At 40.3% G+C, this 16,495-nt stretch overlaps 1 protein-coding gene across 2 annotated transcripts in view; it reads left to right on the forward strand.

Moving 5' to 3' along the window:
• PIK3CG (phosphatidylinositol-4,5-bisphosphate 3-kinase catalytic subunit gamma) overlaps positions 1–16,495 on the forward strand; it is a 93,770-nt gene that overhangs the window by 68,301 nt on the left and 8,974 nt on the right. For both annotated transcript variants that reach the window (XM_073619658.1, XM_073619659.1), the window contains exons 7-10: positions 7,059–7,149; positions 8,763–8,893; positions 11,811–11,922; positions 15,084–15,241. In XM_073619658.1, coding sequence (XP_073475759.1) covers positions 7,059–7,149; positions 8,763–8,893; positions 11,811–11,922; positions 15,084–15,241 — 492 coding nt within the window. The remainder of the gene's footprint in view (positions 1–7,058; positions 7,150–8,762; positions 8,894–11,810; positions 11,923–15,083; positions 15,242–16,495) is intronic.

Consider the following 16,495-nt stretch of genomic DNA (forward strand, 5'->3'; position numbering starts at 1 on the left):
AATGCCAGCAAAAAAAAAAAAAAAAACGGCATGGGGCCCCCCATGCATACGCCAAAAGTTTTTACAAAAACAGCATGAGGTCATCCCCAAAATCCATACCAGACCAGATTTTGGGGTCCAAAGTCGCATGACAAGTCGCACAAGTGTGAATGGGGCCTAAACAGTGTACCAAAGACTCCATGGTGATCAGCATTAGATGTTGTTAAAAATCACACCTCTTTCACATAAACACAGTGAGCTTCTTCAAGAGACCTCCTTTTATTCACTTGGATAACTTCCTAGTTACCTTCCATTGTTTTAAACCAGTAGAATTTGTTAAAAACAATGTATATTTTCTGAAAAAAGGAAATATTTAAATTTTTTTTTGTAATTTAAAGTGGATGTAAATCCTCTCCTTTACCCAGTGAAGTGAACAGCCTCAGATGATGCACAGGAAAGAAGCAAATCTCCCTACATATGTTTTACATGCATATCTGCTATCTTCAGCTTGCAATATTCTTTAGATTTCTTACATCATGTTAGAATTTTTATTTCCTCATTCAGCAGTAGGAGTATAGTCTAGGCTTACACTGTGTGACAGCTAATTGGAGGAAAGGCACACTCCCCCACTCCACATAGGCAGAAGAACGAAGATACTTGCAGAGCTGTGCTGTGACATGACAAGCTCTCTGCTAATCTATTTATAGCACCCATCCCGACACAAATTTCAGGCTGGTTTTATCTTCTGTCTCTGAGAACTTGTCAGAAGTTATCATACTGATAACAGAGGAACGAAACAGCAGATAGACACTGGACTCAGGGCTTTGGAGAGAGATAAGTAAACACTACAGATATATGTGCCTAGGTGAAATTTCATGAATCGGGTTTACATCCACTTTAATTCTAATAGAGTTATAGGATTATGAGAGATTCAATATTAAACAACTCTTCATCATGGCTACCTCCCTAAAAAGGATATGGAACTACAACGTACTTCCATGGTAAAAAAAAAAAATTGAATAGAATTGGGATCGCCTTCATGTTTCTGTTTGTATGCTCACTTAATTTAGAAGCTGCTATACCTGTATAAATCAGCCTTATATGCTGCTGTGATTCCATTGATGCTGACCAAATTCCCCTAACATACAAAGAGGTGTAAGGGCAACAAATGCAATAAACTATATATTATGATTTATTACATCTTTAACGCTACAAAATAATAACCTATCATCTGATCATTTTTGCCTTTTATTATAAGATTGCACATGTAGCAATTTGTGCAGATTTTCCGTGCTGTTTGCATAGTAAAATCCGATCTTTTTTTTCTTTTTTTATAGTTAGTTCTCATTTAATATATTTCATAAACTGTTACATCTGCAAAATGTTGTTGTTGGAATTTTTTTTATATACTCTACCTTTTGTTTAATCCCCTTGAAATTTAGGTCAGTAACTGTCATTCTCCTGCTTTATCACCTATTGGAGAATAATCTACTTTATTTTATGTAATGAGCAAACAGGTTTTGTTTAACAAAAGTGAGGCTCCGCATCACTTAGCAGGCCCAGACGGGATCTTTCCTTTTCCAACCATATGCCAGTGCTCTTAGTTAGCATCATCCAAACGTTTTTGTCACTTTTTTTCTCTCCTAATCCCCCTCATCCATGGACCAGCTTACCATGTTTGACCCCCACACTTCAGGACAGATTTCCACTCTATATCTCACAGTGCTTTCAATCTTTTCCCTAGGCCCCCATCCTATGTTAGTAAATGGGAGTCTAAACTCTGTATCACTGTTCAGCCAAAAGATTGGACTTATATTGGCAGGCCACCAGGTCCTGTTCAGTGAACGTTGCCACACAGAAAACCTCATTCAATGTTTCCCACTGGTACCTGGTCCCAGCTCGCATCCTTAAATATGAATCGCACTAGCTGAATGTTTTTGGGGCTGCAAGGATTTAGAAACACTCCTGCATGTCAGGTGGATGTGCTCCATAGTTTGCAGGTTTAGGACAGAAGTTTTTGCTGTTCTCTCTGAGCTGAGCAAGACTATTGCTCCAGATCCTAGTATCACTATACTGAATCTACATTCCCCAAATGTAACCATTGGCCAGTTCAAACTTCTGCAAATTATTATAGCAACCAGACAGGCAGTGGTAGCCTGGAAAACCCCCACCCTTAGCTTAATGGAAGTGGCAGATTGACATTGGCATGGCAAGCTTGATGCCACCCTACATGACCGTATTCCCAAATACGGTCACCGGTATACATACATAGCCGAGTGTACTCGGCTAGGTTTGGCTAGCTCCGCTCACAGTCACGCCCAGTCCCATCCTATGATGGACATAACATAATGACTGGGCGTGACTGTGAGCGGAGCTAGCCAAGTACACTCGGCTATGTATGTATATCGTCTCTTCTCAGCTCCGCTCACAGTCACGCCCAGTCCCGCCATTGGACCTGTGTTATGTCCATCATAGGGCAGGACTGGGTGGGACTGTGAGCGGAGCCAAGAAGAGCCGAGATACACAGGACCGGCTCTGTGTATCTCGACGGCGGCGCCATATTTAGACTGCAAATTATCTGACAAGGCTGCAGATGAACAATGCAAATGACACTGATAAGGCTGCAAATGATCTGACAATGATGCAAATGACACTGACAAGGCTGCAAATAACACTGATAAAGCTGCAGATGGACACTGATAAAGCTGCATTGATGGGCATTTAAATGTAAGTTTTTTTCTCTTAAAAAGTTTTTTTCTATAAAATTCCCTCCTAAACTTGGGGTGCGTGTTATACGCCGGCGTGTGTTATACGCCGATAAATACAGTAATTGCTTCTCTTTTCTATCCCCACCTGTTTTCATGTTATTTCAGGGATGTCCTCATTTTTGCATATGCCTTCCTCACTGTACTCATTGGTTAATGATGTATTTTATAGGTTTATAGCTGTCTGTATGCTTATTTGGCCTAAAGGCCTAAATCCGTAGGCCTCAGCCTTGTGATTACTGTCTATGTTTTCAAATGTGAGTTCTTTCCTGTTTTTTATATGTAAACCTTGAAAACTTGATTAAAACTTTCGAACAGAAAGAAAAATGTGGCTCCATGGATGTTTTGAAAACATTGGAGATTACATGTTACAGATATTCAGATTCTCCCTTTTTTATATTATGTTGTGGAGAATGTCATAATCATAATCTAAAGACAGTAGTAAAACTGTAGAAGAACTTAGGTCTAATGACATGTCATTTCTTCTAGATTTTCAAGCAAGACCTTTCAATCTAGCATGCCTGTAAGGCACATTATTATGCCATGCTTTAACCAGTGAACAGAAATAAAATATTTAGCATCTAAAATGTGCAAAAGAAACAAGAGGTACACACTCAATAAACTCTTATGCCCTGTACACACGATAGGATTTTCCGACAACAAATGTTGGATGTGAGCTTGTTGTCGGAAAGTCCGACCGTGTGTATGCTCCATAGAACATTTGTTGTCGGAAATTTCCACCAACAAATGTTTGAGAGCAGGTTCTCAAACTTTCCGACAACAAAACTTGTCGGAAATTCCAAGCGTGTGTACACAAGTCCGACGCACAAAAGTCCACGTATGCTCAGAATCAAGCAGAAGAGCCGCACTGGCTATTGAGCATTTTTCTCGGCTCGTCGTACATCTTGTACGTCAGCGCGTTCTTGACGTTCGGAATTTCCGACAACATTTGTGCAACCGTGTGTATGCAAGACAAGTTTGAGCCAACATCCTTCGGAAAAAAAATCCACGGTTTTGTTGTCAGAAAATCCTATCGTGTGTACAGGGCATTAGTGTGTCTCATTAGCACACCTATATCCAAAGGCAGAATATTGTTTTCTAAAAGTGTATGTCAAGATAAAATAAAAAAAAATATGTAGCACATATCTGCAATACATGCACATTTCTCCATGTTTTATCCTTTTTAAAAACCCTGCAAACTATGAAAAATACATTTTGATCCTGGTGGAAATGCACTCAGTGCCTAATTTCCCATTGCTGGCTGGCAAAACAGTGCCTTCACTGAACTGAAATTGCAAGTAATAGCATCAGCCCTGCCCAGTTATCTTTTGATAATCTAAAAAAAAACAACCTTCCTCTCTCCCCAATCAACTAGAGAGGTTAATTAGACTCTTTAAATTATAACAAAGGACAAATCTTTTTATTAGTTTTAGATTAAGTGGATATAGATTAAAACACGTGTCAGGTTTTCATTACTGTCTGTGTCCCCTTTAGGGAGATTCACCCTCTCTATTTGTCATGTTTACCAATAGCACCGAAAGAGAAAGAAAATCCAAAATTTTGTCACCAGAACAGGAATAGAAGGGAAATCTTCCAATGGGAGCACTAGTTGTGATGACTCTGGTGACAAACAGGGATTCCCTCACTATGATGGGATTGTATCTCTGTTGTGGCTTTGAGAAAGAAAATGAAAGGAAATCTCCCCAATGGGAAAAAAATGGCAACAAAAGTATGGGTTATAATTCCCCTCCCCCACCCTCATTCTCTATCTAAAATTAAAATAAAGTTTTGCCTTCAGATTTATTTTAACCACTTGCTTACGGGGCACCTAAACCCCCCTCCTGCCCAGACCAATTTTCAGTTTTTAGCGCTGTCACTCTTTGAATGAGAATTGCGCAGTCATACAACACTGTACCCAAATTAAATTTTTATAATTTTTTTCCCACAATTAGAGCTTTCCTTTGGTGGTATTTGATCACCTCTGAGGTTTTTTTTTAAATTACAAAAGACCGAATCCAAAAAAAAAATACAAAAACGTTTTATATTTTGTTATTAAATTTTGCAAACAGGTAATTTTTCTCCTTCATTGATGTACGCTGATGAGGCTACACTGATGGGCACTGATAGGCTGCATTGATGGGCACTGATAAGGTGGCACTGATGGGCACTATTAGGCGGGACTGGTGGGCACTAATAGGCGACACTGGTGGGCAGTGATGAGGTGGCACTGGTGGGCACTGATGGGTGGCACTGATGGGCGGCACTGAAGGGCATTGATAGGTGGCACTGAAGGGCACTAATAGGTGGCACTGATAGCTGGCACTGATGGGTGGCAGTGATGGGCACTGATGGGTGGCAGTGATGGGCACTGATCAGCACTGGTAGGCGGCACCACTAGGTGGCACTGATGAGGCACCGCTGGTGAGCATAGATAGGTGGCACTCGTGGGCATTGATAGGTGGCACTCGTGGGCATTGATAGGTGGCACTGATGTACTTGTGGGCACTGATTGGTGGGCACTGTGGGCACATATGAGGCTGCTTCACCTCTCCCTGCTCAGGACCGATGTCCCTTCAACAGGAGGCGGTGATTGGCTTTTTTTTCTTCTCACGCTGTCAGCATGAGAAAAAAAAAAACGATTACCGATCCTCTGTTTACATCACGTGATCAGCTGTCATTGGCTGACAGCTGATCACGTGGTAAGGGGTCGGGATCGACCCCTTACTCCGATCTGTGATCACCCGAGTCCCATTGATTCGGGTGATCACAGCGTGCACCGCATGCGGCCTGCTTGCAAAGGGGAGGACGTCTATTGACGTCCTCCCGGCAAAGCAGATCCACGCTGTAGTCATTCGGCTATAGCGCAAATCTGAAGCAGTTAACACAGGTGGAGTGCACAGCATATGAAATCTCTGAATTTCTAACAGAGTTAAGTATTTTTTGCAGGTATCAAATAGATATAACCAAATATTTTAGTGGTATACGAAACAGACCACAAGGGTATATGTTAGGGTTTGCATATACCTTAACCTTATTTCTATAGCCTAAGTGCCCACAGAATAGTGGATGCCTGATGGACGTTTACTGAACCAGACAGACAGACCTAATGCAGCTGGCAGTTTTTTTTACTTTCTTTGCTCTTGTGAAACAACAGCAGAGATTTTTTTTTTGTCTGACATTAGATTACAAATGTAGTAGAAATTGTCACAGTGTAAACACACTTCTTCTAGTTAACCACTTGTTTACTGGGCACTTTTACCTCCTTTATGCCCAGGCCAATTTTCAGCTTTTAGCGCTGTTGCACTTTGAATGACTATTGCAGCACTATACCCATATGACATTTTTTTTAATCATTTTTTTCACACAAATAGAGCTTTCTTTTGGTGGTATTTAACCACCACTGTTTATTTTTTATTTTTTACTAAACAAATGTAATAACATTTTGCAAACAGGTAATTCTCCTTCACTGATGTGCGCTGATGAGGCTGCACTGATGTGCACTGATGGGCACTGATAAGCTGCACTGATGGGCAGTGATAAGCTGCTCTGATGGGCACTGATGAGGTGGCACTGGTGTGCACTGATGAGGCTGCACTGATGTGTGGCACTGATGGGCACTAAAACTCAGCACTGAAGGACATTAATAGGTGGCACTGATAGACAGTACTGATGAGGAGGCACTGATTGGCAGCACTGATGGGCACTGATTGGCAGCACTAAGGGGCACTGTTGGGGCTGCACTGATAAACAGAAAACAGATGATCGGTGCCCTGATTACCAGTGCAGATGTCCCCTTTCACACTAACCGGTTACTGGCTCTCTCCTATCCCTACGCTATGACAGCGTGAGGAAAGGAATGTCGATAACCGGCAAGTGTGTTTACATCGTGATCAGCTGTGATTGGACACAGCTGATCACGTGGTAAAGCGCCAATGTGATTGGCTCTTTACCCCGATTTGTGATCAGCTGTATCCGAAGGACACAGTGATCACAGAGTGCGCTGGGTGCGCGCTGCAGCGGGCATGCGGGGAGCTTGATCACAAGAGGACGTCATATGAAGCCGTCCCAGAACTGGCTGACTGCGCTGTAGCTGTCATTTTGCTATAGCACGGTCGGCAAGTGATTAAGTCTAGGGCAACAAAAAGCTCCCATTTGACAATGCCCTAAAGATGACTGTGATCAACGTTTGATTTTTTCAGGTTGCTATGGTTATTAATTCATTTATTCAATCATTAATGAACAATAGGCATTGTATTTATGTTTATTAACAGGATGTTTAAGTCTAATTTAGCTTTTTTTTATTTTTGTGTTTAGATTCTTCGCATTATGGAATCAATTTGGGAAGCAGAATCATTGGACCTTTGCTTGCTACCCTATGGTTGCATTTCTACAGGAAACAAAATTGGTTAGGTTTAACATTTATTAATGTAGCTTCTCTGGTCTATTTTTTGTATGCTTTTTTTTGTGAAAAATTCAAGGTTACGGGCCAATGACTTAATATCCCAGTGCTGCACCTAAAATTAGTGGTGAACTAATAATTCATGAAAAAGTGTGTGTATAAAGGGCACTATCTGGATGAAACTATATAAGTGATAAATTAATAATTCCTTATATAAATACAAATGACCAAAAAACACAATTCATCAATTTACATCAAAGTCTATAAATGTCTATATAGACAATTCTTCAATATATGCTCCAACACCGTGCTTCTAAAATAATATGTGCTCCAAAACCTCAGACACGATAGTGCTTCACCCGAAATGACTTTAAAATGCGCTCACCAGAATTCCTTGGCCAACAAGTGACCATAAAGCATATAATGTGAAAACCTCCTCAGTTCATAGGTCTATCTCCACGTCTATTTCACTCCTCCATGTGTGGATACCATACGATAACAGTCAGATATGCAATTGTATGTGGAAGAAACTCTTTCCACTATCAAATATCATCTGTCTCCCATCACGAGACTCTGTGGAATTGGTTCAGCCACAAAGAGCCACAGAAGGCAGGTATAGTGTAATATTGTAATGTGAAAAATGCAGCGCTAAAACAAAATCTGTATATAAAACACATATGTGTGAACTAACAAAGTTCAGTGATAAAAGGGTATAATCCAGTGCAATGTATATGTGAAAAAACATAAAAAGGTGATGGAGTCCAAACAATGAGATGGATGACAAATCCAATGAAACTATGGAGGTCCTCCGACATGCAATTCATATAAGAATAACCCTTGAAGTGAAGAAGGTGTAAACACTCTTACCAGAGCAGATGGATTTGAATGCCAATGACACCGAATCAAACAGGCTTAGAGATCCAGATGAATGGTTCTCCCAGGTAGTGATAGGGGTCCCAGATCTCCAATGATATCTCCTCTAGACTGGAACAGCTTTAATGATATCCACCGAACCGAGGAAACGACACATCCAGTGGGAACGTCCACATCTCCACTTTCCTGTAACAGTTTTGCAGGGAGTCAGAATATGACAGTGCAGTCCAAAAGGCATCAGAATTTCCTTCTGAATGCTGTGGGTACACCTGTTGACATCACCTTACTAACAGCATCTTCAGTTGCTTACATTTTAGCAGCCCATGAAACAACCATGATGCGCCGGGTCCTGTGAACCCAGTGAGCACGAACACTTCCATGTGCGATGTCCCTGGGCACCCTCCCATAACTAGCTGACCATGCTGAAGCCGTCATTCAGCTATGGCCCGGTTGGCAAATGGTTAAAAAAAATAAAATTATTTATTTTTTTATTTTCCTTACACGTGATTGGTATTTTTTGCAAAGTGAAATTTCAACAACAGATTCACTAAGTTAAGGGGAAATTCCATTGCAAAGTGAACAGCTTGTTTTTCTTTAGTAAATCAACCCCTTAATGTCCATATTCAATACACCTAGAGAGGTAATATTGTCAACATTTGCAATAAGTGTGCTTTTATTGTTGCATTATACTATAACAATGTTTTCTGTAGGAAGTTATTGTAGTTTATTTTCTTGTCATTCCAAAGGGATGATTCAGATCGTGAAGGATGCCACGACTATTGCCCAAATACAGCAAAGCATAGTGGGCAACACAGGAGCATTTAAAGATGAGGTTCTGAGTCAGTGGTTAAAAGAGAAATGTCCAATTGAAGAGAAGGTAGGTTGCCATTTCTGTTTTATTCTATTTTACTTTGCTTTAGATATGTACAGTATATATGTCATAAATAACTTGGTTAAGGCTGGCACATCCTATTCAAACTGATATCTAGTAGGAACTTTTAGTTATTAGAAGTAAAATCTGCTTGCTAGAAATCATGAGATTTTAGCTAAATTCGAGATTATTATGAGATCCAAGCCATATTCTCAGATGTTGCGAAAATGACGCCCCCCTTCCTCTTCCACAATGTTTAAAAGCTAGAGGATTAAAAAAGAAGGAATGTTTTGTCAAGCCTCAAAGACTGGGGTTTCCAGCTGTTGTATTTCGGCCCGTGTGAGATTTTCAAAATAATGTCCTATTATTTGCTAATGATGTCTTCAGCATTCTGAAACTGTCTGCTGTTTAGAGCCAATTGTCAAAGAACTGTGCTAAGAGTTTCTGTTGGAGTGAGAGGTGTTGCAAATGTAAAGTAAACATTTTTAACACAAAAAAATAGAATATAAATATGAACAGGGGCAACAAAGCAAAATCAAGGTGACAATTTATTTCATTCTAATTTTGTACAAAAGTCACACATTTTAAAGTCATTAAAGTATAGCAATAGCTTAACTAACTTAGGGCCAGCTACCTACTACTACTTTATTTTGGTGGTGTTTAATCATCAATATTTTTATATATTTTTTACTATACAAAGGAAAAACAGCCAAAAATTGCGAAAAGAAAAAAATGGTTTAGACAATATACTGACCTTCAGTGAAGTTTTTTCCTTTACACGGCTGACATCCACTTAGTGGAAGTCTGTTCTATTCTCTCTCTCTCTGGCTCTGTTAACACCACGGAAGCTCAACTGAGCGCACACACTTTTTTGCGCATTTCCATGCAGTGTATAGCAACAGCCTGTTAAATTCAGTGGGCTGCCCGATGCATGAGAAACACACAAAAAGGTACCTGCACCATTTTAAAAAAATGCACTGCACCAAAACACGTGCTACTGCAATACTACATGTTTTGGTGTGCGTGAACATGCGTGTGTTTGCAAGATTTGTGGGGCCATCATTAAAACTGAATGGCACCACCATGCACTTGCCACAGCACTGGATAGGGAATTAGCTCAGGTAAGTAAAAGGGGGGGGGGGATTCTGTTACACACAAGGTTTTTTACCTTATTGCATAGAATGCATTGAGGTAAAAAACCTAGGTGAGTTTATAATGCAGATTTTCTCCTTTCAGGATAAACAGCGTTTAAAGAAACCAGTGTGCATGAGGCCTTAGGCTTTAGAACCACTTTAAAGTTACACCTATGTAAAGCATGTGTCCTAGTACTTGAAATTCTCTGTAGATGTACTTTTAGGAATTGTACGTAAGCATGAGACAAAGAAACACAAAGCATGCCTTCAGGGGAAAATTGTGATCAGTTTGTGATTAGTGTGGAGCTCATTTGAAGTGCACATTGTTTAGAAAAAAGCAAAGCAACCCCATTCATGGTCAGAGCAGCAATAATTGCAAGTGTATAGATCCATGTAAGGTCCAATTCAAATATTGTGGTGTTGATTTACTAAAACGAGGGAGAGCAAAATCTGGTGCAGCTGTGTTTAATGTTTAAAACAGTAGTCAATCAGCTTCAAAATTCAGCTTTTTCAATTAAGTTTTAGAAGCTGATTGGTTTCTACGCAGAGCTCCACCAGATTTTGTACTCTTCAGATTTAGTAAATCAACCTGTGTTGCAATGTCTTCAGTGATGCTTCACAAATGCATGTCAAAAGCAAAATCTGAATACTCATGCTTTTCCATAATCCCAAAAACTAATGAGGGCAATGAATCAAAAACAGTCAAGATCCAAGGAACAGTTGATCTACCTGTTATAGTAGTTGTCAAATTTGCTTTAGCATCATTTAGGGGTCTTCTCTGTGCCAATAAATATTCCAATTTAAAGTTACTATACATGTGAAAGTACTGAGGTAATATATCTCAAATCAAAAACCTGGCATGGTCTATATTCCCAAAGAATAGTATAGTATGACTTAACTGAGTGTGGGTCTGTTAATAGATCTTATAAACACTGAAGGGACCAGATATATTAAGGAGAGCAGAGGAAAAAGGTACGTGATTTGCCCTAAGATGAGTATTTTTCTAAATGTAGGCATTCCATATATGAATAGGTGTATAGTGTTAGACGAGGTTGCAATAAAAATAGGGATGTGTCCCCAAAATTTTCTTTATAAAAAATAGATATATTGAATCCAAAGACTGGGTACTTTGAAGCCAAGTAGGCAGAATGATGAATCAGTTTCCTAGATATAACTCATTTATCAATAAAAGCACCTTGAACATAGAAAGAGATAATAATGCTGTCAGATTTTTGTCGCTGTCTGTATCCCTGTCATAGAGGTTTTTCTCACATTCTTTGTGGTGATAGGGACATAGCAGCAGTAGTCTGACAAAGGCTGCAACCCTTGCCTAAAATTATAGAATAAAGTTCTGGCTGAAGCTATGGCTTTAGAACCGTGGTCTTCAAACTGTACCCAATGGCCAAATGCGCACTGAATCTCCCACTGACAACAGTGGTGGGGCACTGTTCCTAACACTAATACCAATGAGGAGGAACTATTCCTCCCACTAACACCAATGATGGGGAATTGATCCTCCCACTAATACCAACAAAGGGGCACCTCCTCCTACTGGCCAGGTGCTGTATACATTTTTTTTTTACTCCCACTGTCTGCCAAGCCTGAGACATTATCTACACCCACTGACACTTGGGCATGATGGACAGTAAATCAGACCTTTAGTTAGAAAATTTGAGGATCTCAGCTTTAGAATAAGTGGTGCGTGTATGTGTGTGTTTGTACAGTATATGTAATGTATATGGTAAAATAACATATTTATCACACTGTTGTTGAACTTTCCTACTCTATAGCTGAATGCAGCCGTGGAAAGATTTGTGTACTCCTGTGCTGGTTACTGCGTTGCGACTTATGTACTTGGAATTGGGGACAGACATAATGATAATATAATGGTAACTGAAACAGGTAAGATGCTCTTGGTGATCAATCATCATGTTATTTTATCATTTCTTTCATGTTTCCTTTTCCATCATATTTTTTGGTGATTTGTTTTTCACAACTGCAGATTAGCACAGTCAATTGAAGTAAACAATAAATATGGTTTGTATTTGTAAATGAACATGTACTGTACGGGTCTTATTTTTGTCTTTCAACACAGGATTGCTTTAAATATTTAATCTCCACTAAAATATTTAACGACTCATAATGGCTCAGTGACATGGGAAATAAACACGGATTAGGCTTAAACCAGGAATGTTCTTTTGCAGCTTTTCCCTAAACATCAGTGCCCAATTTATTATTCCAAATAAGGCCATGCTTTTCACATCATTCACAAAATATCGGCATGTGCTGTACACATTAACTTTTTATTCTCTGCGTTGATCCTGAGTCCCCAAATTCCTGTTTGACCATCACAGTGTCTTTTTTTTTTGGCTGGCTAAACTCAAGCAGTGGTGTGTTTTCATGATCAGCACTAGTTACCCATGTTCTGCCATATTAGCAGAAATATGGGCTGTGTTTAGGCCTGCTTTACCTATGCCCTGTGCATTTCTCTGCCCAGTAAAAAAATTGTTGGCAGCATCAGAAATCAAGTTGTACGAAAACTGCAAATGATGTTTTAATTAGTTGTGCCGACCCTTGTAGTGTTCCTGTTTTTATCTACAACGTTACTAAGAATGCAAAATGTCTAGATCATACATATTTATGGTCAGTTTGTTACTAATTGGGGTCAATACATCCCCAATATGGTCCCCATACACTAGACGAAAAATTGTTTGAAAATCTGTAATTTGGACTGTTCATTCGTTTTTTTTTTTGTCCAGTTAATGGGCACAAATAGAAAATCGATTTTGACTTTTCCGAGCAAAAAAAATCAAAGGAGCAGGTTGGAAATCTTCTACTGAACAAATGATAAATTGAAAGGCTAAAGCTGGTTTCACACAGGCTTTCCATTTTTATGTTCAGTTCAGTCACGTTTTTTTTTTGTAAAAAAACGGGTCAAAAACGGATACAGATGTCAATTTTTACATCCGTTTTCATATCCGCTGACATCCGTTTTTTTTTTTTTTTAAAGTGACTGAACTGAACTTCAAACACTATATATAGCTGGTTGCTAAGGAGGAGGCCTGGAAAAAAATTGCCGGCAAATATAAAAAATGCAAAAAAAAACTGTGGGTTGACCACCCAGGTTCATACCAGGCCCTTCTCTGAGCATGCAGCCCGGTATGTCAGGAAAGGGAAGGGACAAGCGAGCGCCCCCCCCCCTCCTGAAACATACCAGGCCACATCCCCTCAACATGGGAGAGTATGTGCTTTGGGGCGGGGGGGGCTCTGCGCCCCCCACCCCAATGCACTTTGCCCCCATCTTGATGGGGAAAAGGGCCTCTTCCCGACAACCCTGGCCGGTGGTTGACAGGGTCTGCAGGCGGGGAGCTTATCGGAATCTGGGAGCCCCCTTTAACAAGGTGGCCCCCAGATCCCAGGCCCCCCTATGTGAATGGGTATCGGGTACATACTACCTCTACCCATTCACCAAAGGGCAGTGAAATGTAAATAAAAAAGAGCCGGTTTTTGACAATTCCTTTATTAATAGCTCTGTCTTCTCCTGGTGCCTTCCTCCGCCGCCGCCGTCTCTTCCCGCCACCATCTCTTCGTGCCACCATCTTCTCCTGCCATCCATCCCGGTGCTTTCTCTTCCGCCACCATCTTCTCCTGCCACCATCACTCCCAGTGTTTTCTCTCCCGCCGCCACCTTCTTCCTTCTTAGCTGCTAAAAAAATAAAGCCGCTGTTCTTCTGTTGCCGTCTTCCTCCATTGTGTTGTCGTCCACTGTCTGGCATCTGTTATATAGCCATAGGGGGTGGCAATCAGATGACCTCACCTGGAGAGCCCGCCCCCTGTGATGTCACAAGGGCGGGCTCTCCAAGTGACATCATTGGATAGCCAAGCCCCATGGCTTTATAACAGATGCCAGACAGCGGACAACAACACAACGGAGGAAGATGGCAACAGAAGAACAGCAGCTTTTTAATTTTTTTAGCAGGTAACCGGTGGTGAGGAAGAAGCCGGCAGCAGGAGAAAAGGCATCGGGAGTGACGGCGGCAGAAAAAGACGGTGGCGAAAAGAGATGGTGATGGAGAGAACTGCACCAGGAGAAGACATAACCATTAATAAAGGAATTGTCAAAAATTGTTGAGGGCATCCGGTCTGGTATGGTTCAGGAGCAGGGGGGAGCGCTCACTCGCTCGTCCCCTCCTTTTCCTGACCTGCCGTGCTGCATGCTCGGATAAGGGTCTGATATGGATTTTTTTTTTTTTAAATGGCGTGGGGGGTCCCCTCCAAATCCATACTAGACCCAAAGGCCTGGTATGGACTTGGGGGGAGACCCAACGCCGTTTTTTTTGCAATTTTTTTTTGCCGAATTTTTTTTTTTCTTACATTCATCGGTTGACATGACTCATCGGTTGTTAAAGACGTGGTGGTCAGCTTCCCAGCCCCCTCCTTAGCAAGCAGCTATATACAGTGTTTTTAATTAGGGGGGGGGGCTTTAAAAACAGATGTCAGAGGATCGGATGTAAGCGGATCGTCTGCTAACATCCGTTTTTCGTCCGTTCCTTTTTTTTTTTTTTTTATGGATGAAAAAATAGGGCTTTCTTCCGTCATAAAAGACAGAGCTTGGTGGAGACACATGTTAGTGGATGTCAGCGAATGATCTTCCGCTATCCCATACAGATACATGTATGTCTGTTTTTCATCCGTCCACAGATGGATGAAAAAATGTACATATGGAACGGCCGTGTGAAAGGGGCCTAATATGTTTCTCACCTGTTAAAAATTGAACTGTTTGCACTGCCCAAATGTAACAAAATGAACGAAAAATTGATTCATTGAACAATTTATCGTTCGAAATTCGGTCATTACATGATGGCACTATTGTTTGCTCTCACGACCAAGTAATCAAACGACTTCAAACACTCCCTGATGCCCAAATACCAACTTTCTGAAACCCAATATTATATACCAGTAGTGATGGAGGTACTGTAATACTGAAGTGGTCTGTGAATCTTCACTTTCAGTAAAAGGAGGAATTCAAAATCATAAATAAATATTCATTTAATTTATTTTAGGCAATCTATTTCACATTGACTTTGGACACATTCTTGGCAACTATAAAAGCTTCCTAGGCATTAACAAGGAACGGGTCCCTTTTGTGTTGACTCCAGATTTTCTACATGTGATGGGCACCTCAGGGAAGAAGTCAAGCTTGTACTTTCATAAATTTCAGGTATTATATAATGCAATTAACAAAAATCTATCATGCTGTAAAGTTATATTTATGTAACTACAATAACTGTGTTTCTAAATGTATACCTTTTAAACAGAAAACTCTTTCCTGGGTTGTCAATTAAGACAATACTCAGTTATAGTTTTGAGGTGTGGGCTACCACAAATGCGCAAGCTTGTGTTCTCTCTAGTAATGTATCCCATCCTCCAGGATTTCAAATCGGTGGATCCTGTCTTTGATCTTTAAGGCTGGGTTCACGCTAGTGCGAATTGGATGCGGTATATTTCACCGCATCCAATTCGCATGTCAGGAGACTGTGACCGGCTCTTAATGGAGCCGGTTCACACAGCTCCACGACGGTTGCGGAGCAGTTTGCAGAAGAGTCTTGTGCTTCTTCTGGTCCGTTTCAGGTCCGAGTCCAGCCAAAAATTTGGTTCTGATTCGTCCCTTAAAACGAAGAACAAGGACACATTTGTAGTTTGTAGTTCCTGCTTTTAAAGTGAGCCTGCTACATGGAATTAGTTATGACTTTGGCACTGAAAAGCATGCATCACAAAAGACCTGCTTATCTTTTGGCTTGGTAGGTACATTGAATGAATGTGTTGAGATTGCATCCAGAGTTATAGTAAGTGCTTGTGAGGGAATTTTATCCCTTCATGACCAGGCCATTTTTTGCTATTTGACACTTCACTACTTTACCTGGCGATTGCGTGATCATGCAATTCTGTACCCAAACATTTATATAATCTATTTCACACAAATATAGCTTTCTTTTGGTGGTATTTGATCACCTCTGGGTTTTTTATTTTATTAACAAAATAAGACTGAAAATTTTTTTGGGGGGGAATACTTTTTACTTTCTGCTATAAAACATATCCAATAAAAAAAATGTAAAAAATAAAATTTCTTTATAAATATTGACTAAAATGTATTCTGCAACGTTTTTGCTAAAGAAAATCCCAATAAGTGTTCTTTGATTGGTTTGCGTGAAAGTTATAGTGCCTACAAACTATGGTATATACAGTTGGGTCCATACATATTTGGACACAGACATAATTTCATACTTTTGGCTCTGTATGCCACCAGAATAAAATGAAAACAAAACAATCCAAATGAATTTGAAGTGCAGACTTTGAGCTTTAATTCAAGGGGTTGAACGTAAATATCATGTACAAATGTTAGGAACTGCAACCATTTTTATATACAGTCCTCCCATTTTCAGGGGCTCAAATGTAATTGGACAAATGAATATAA

This window comes from Aquarana catesbeiana, linkage group LG03 (genome assembly GCF_042186555.1).
Source record: "Aquarana catesbeiana isolate 2022-GZ linkage group LG03, ASM4218655v1, whole genome shotgun sequence".
Lineage (NCBI taxonomy): Eukaryota > Metazoa > Chordata > Amphibia > Anura > Ranidae > Aquarana > Aquarana catesbeiana.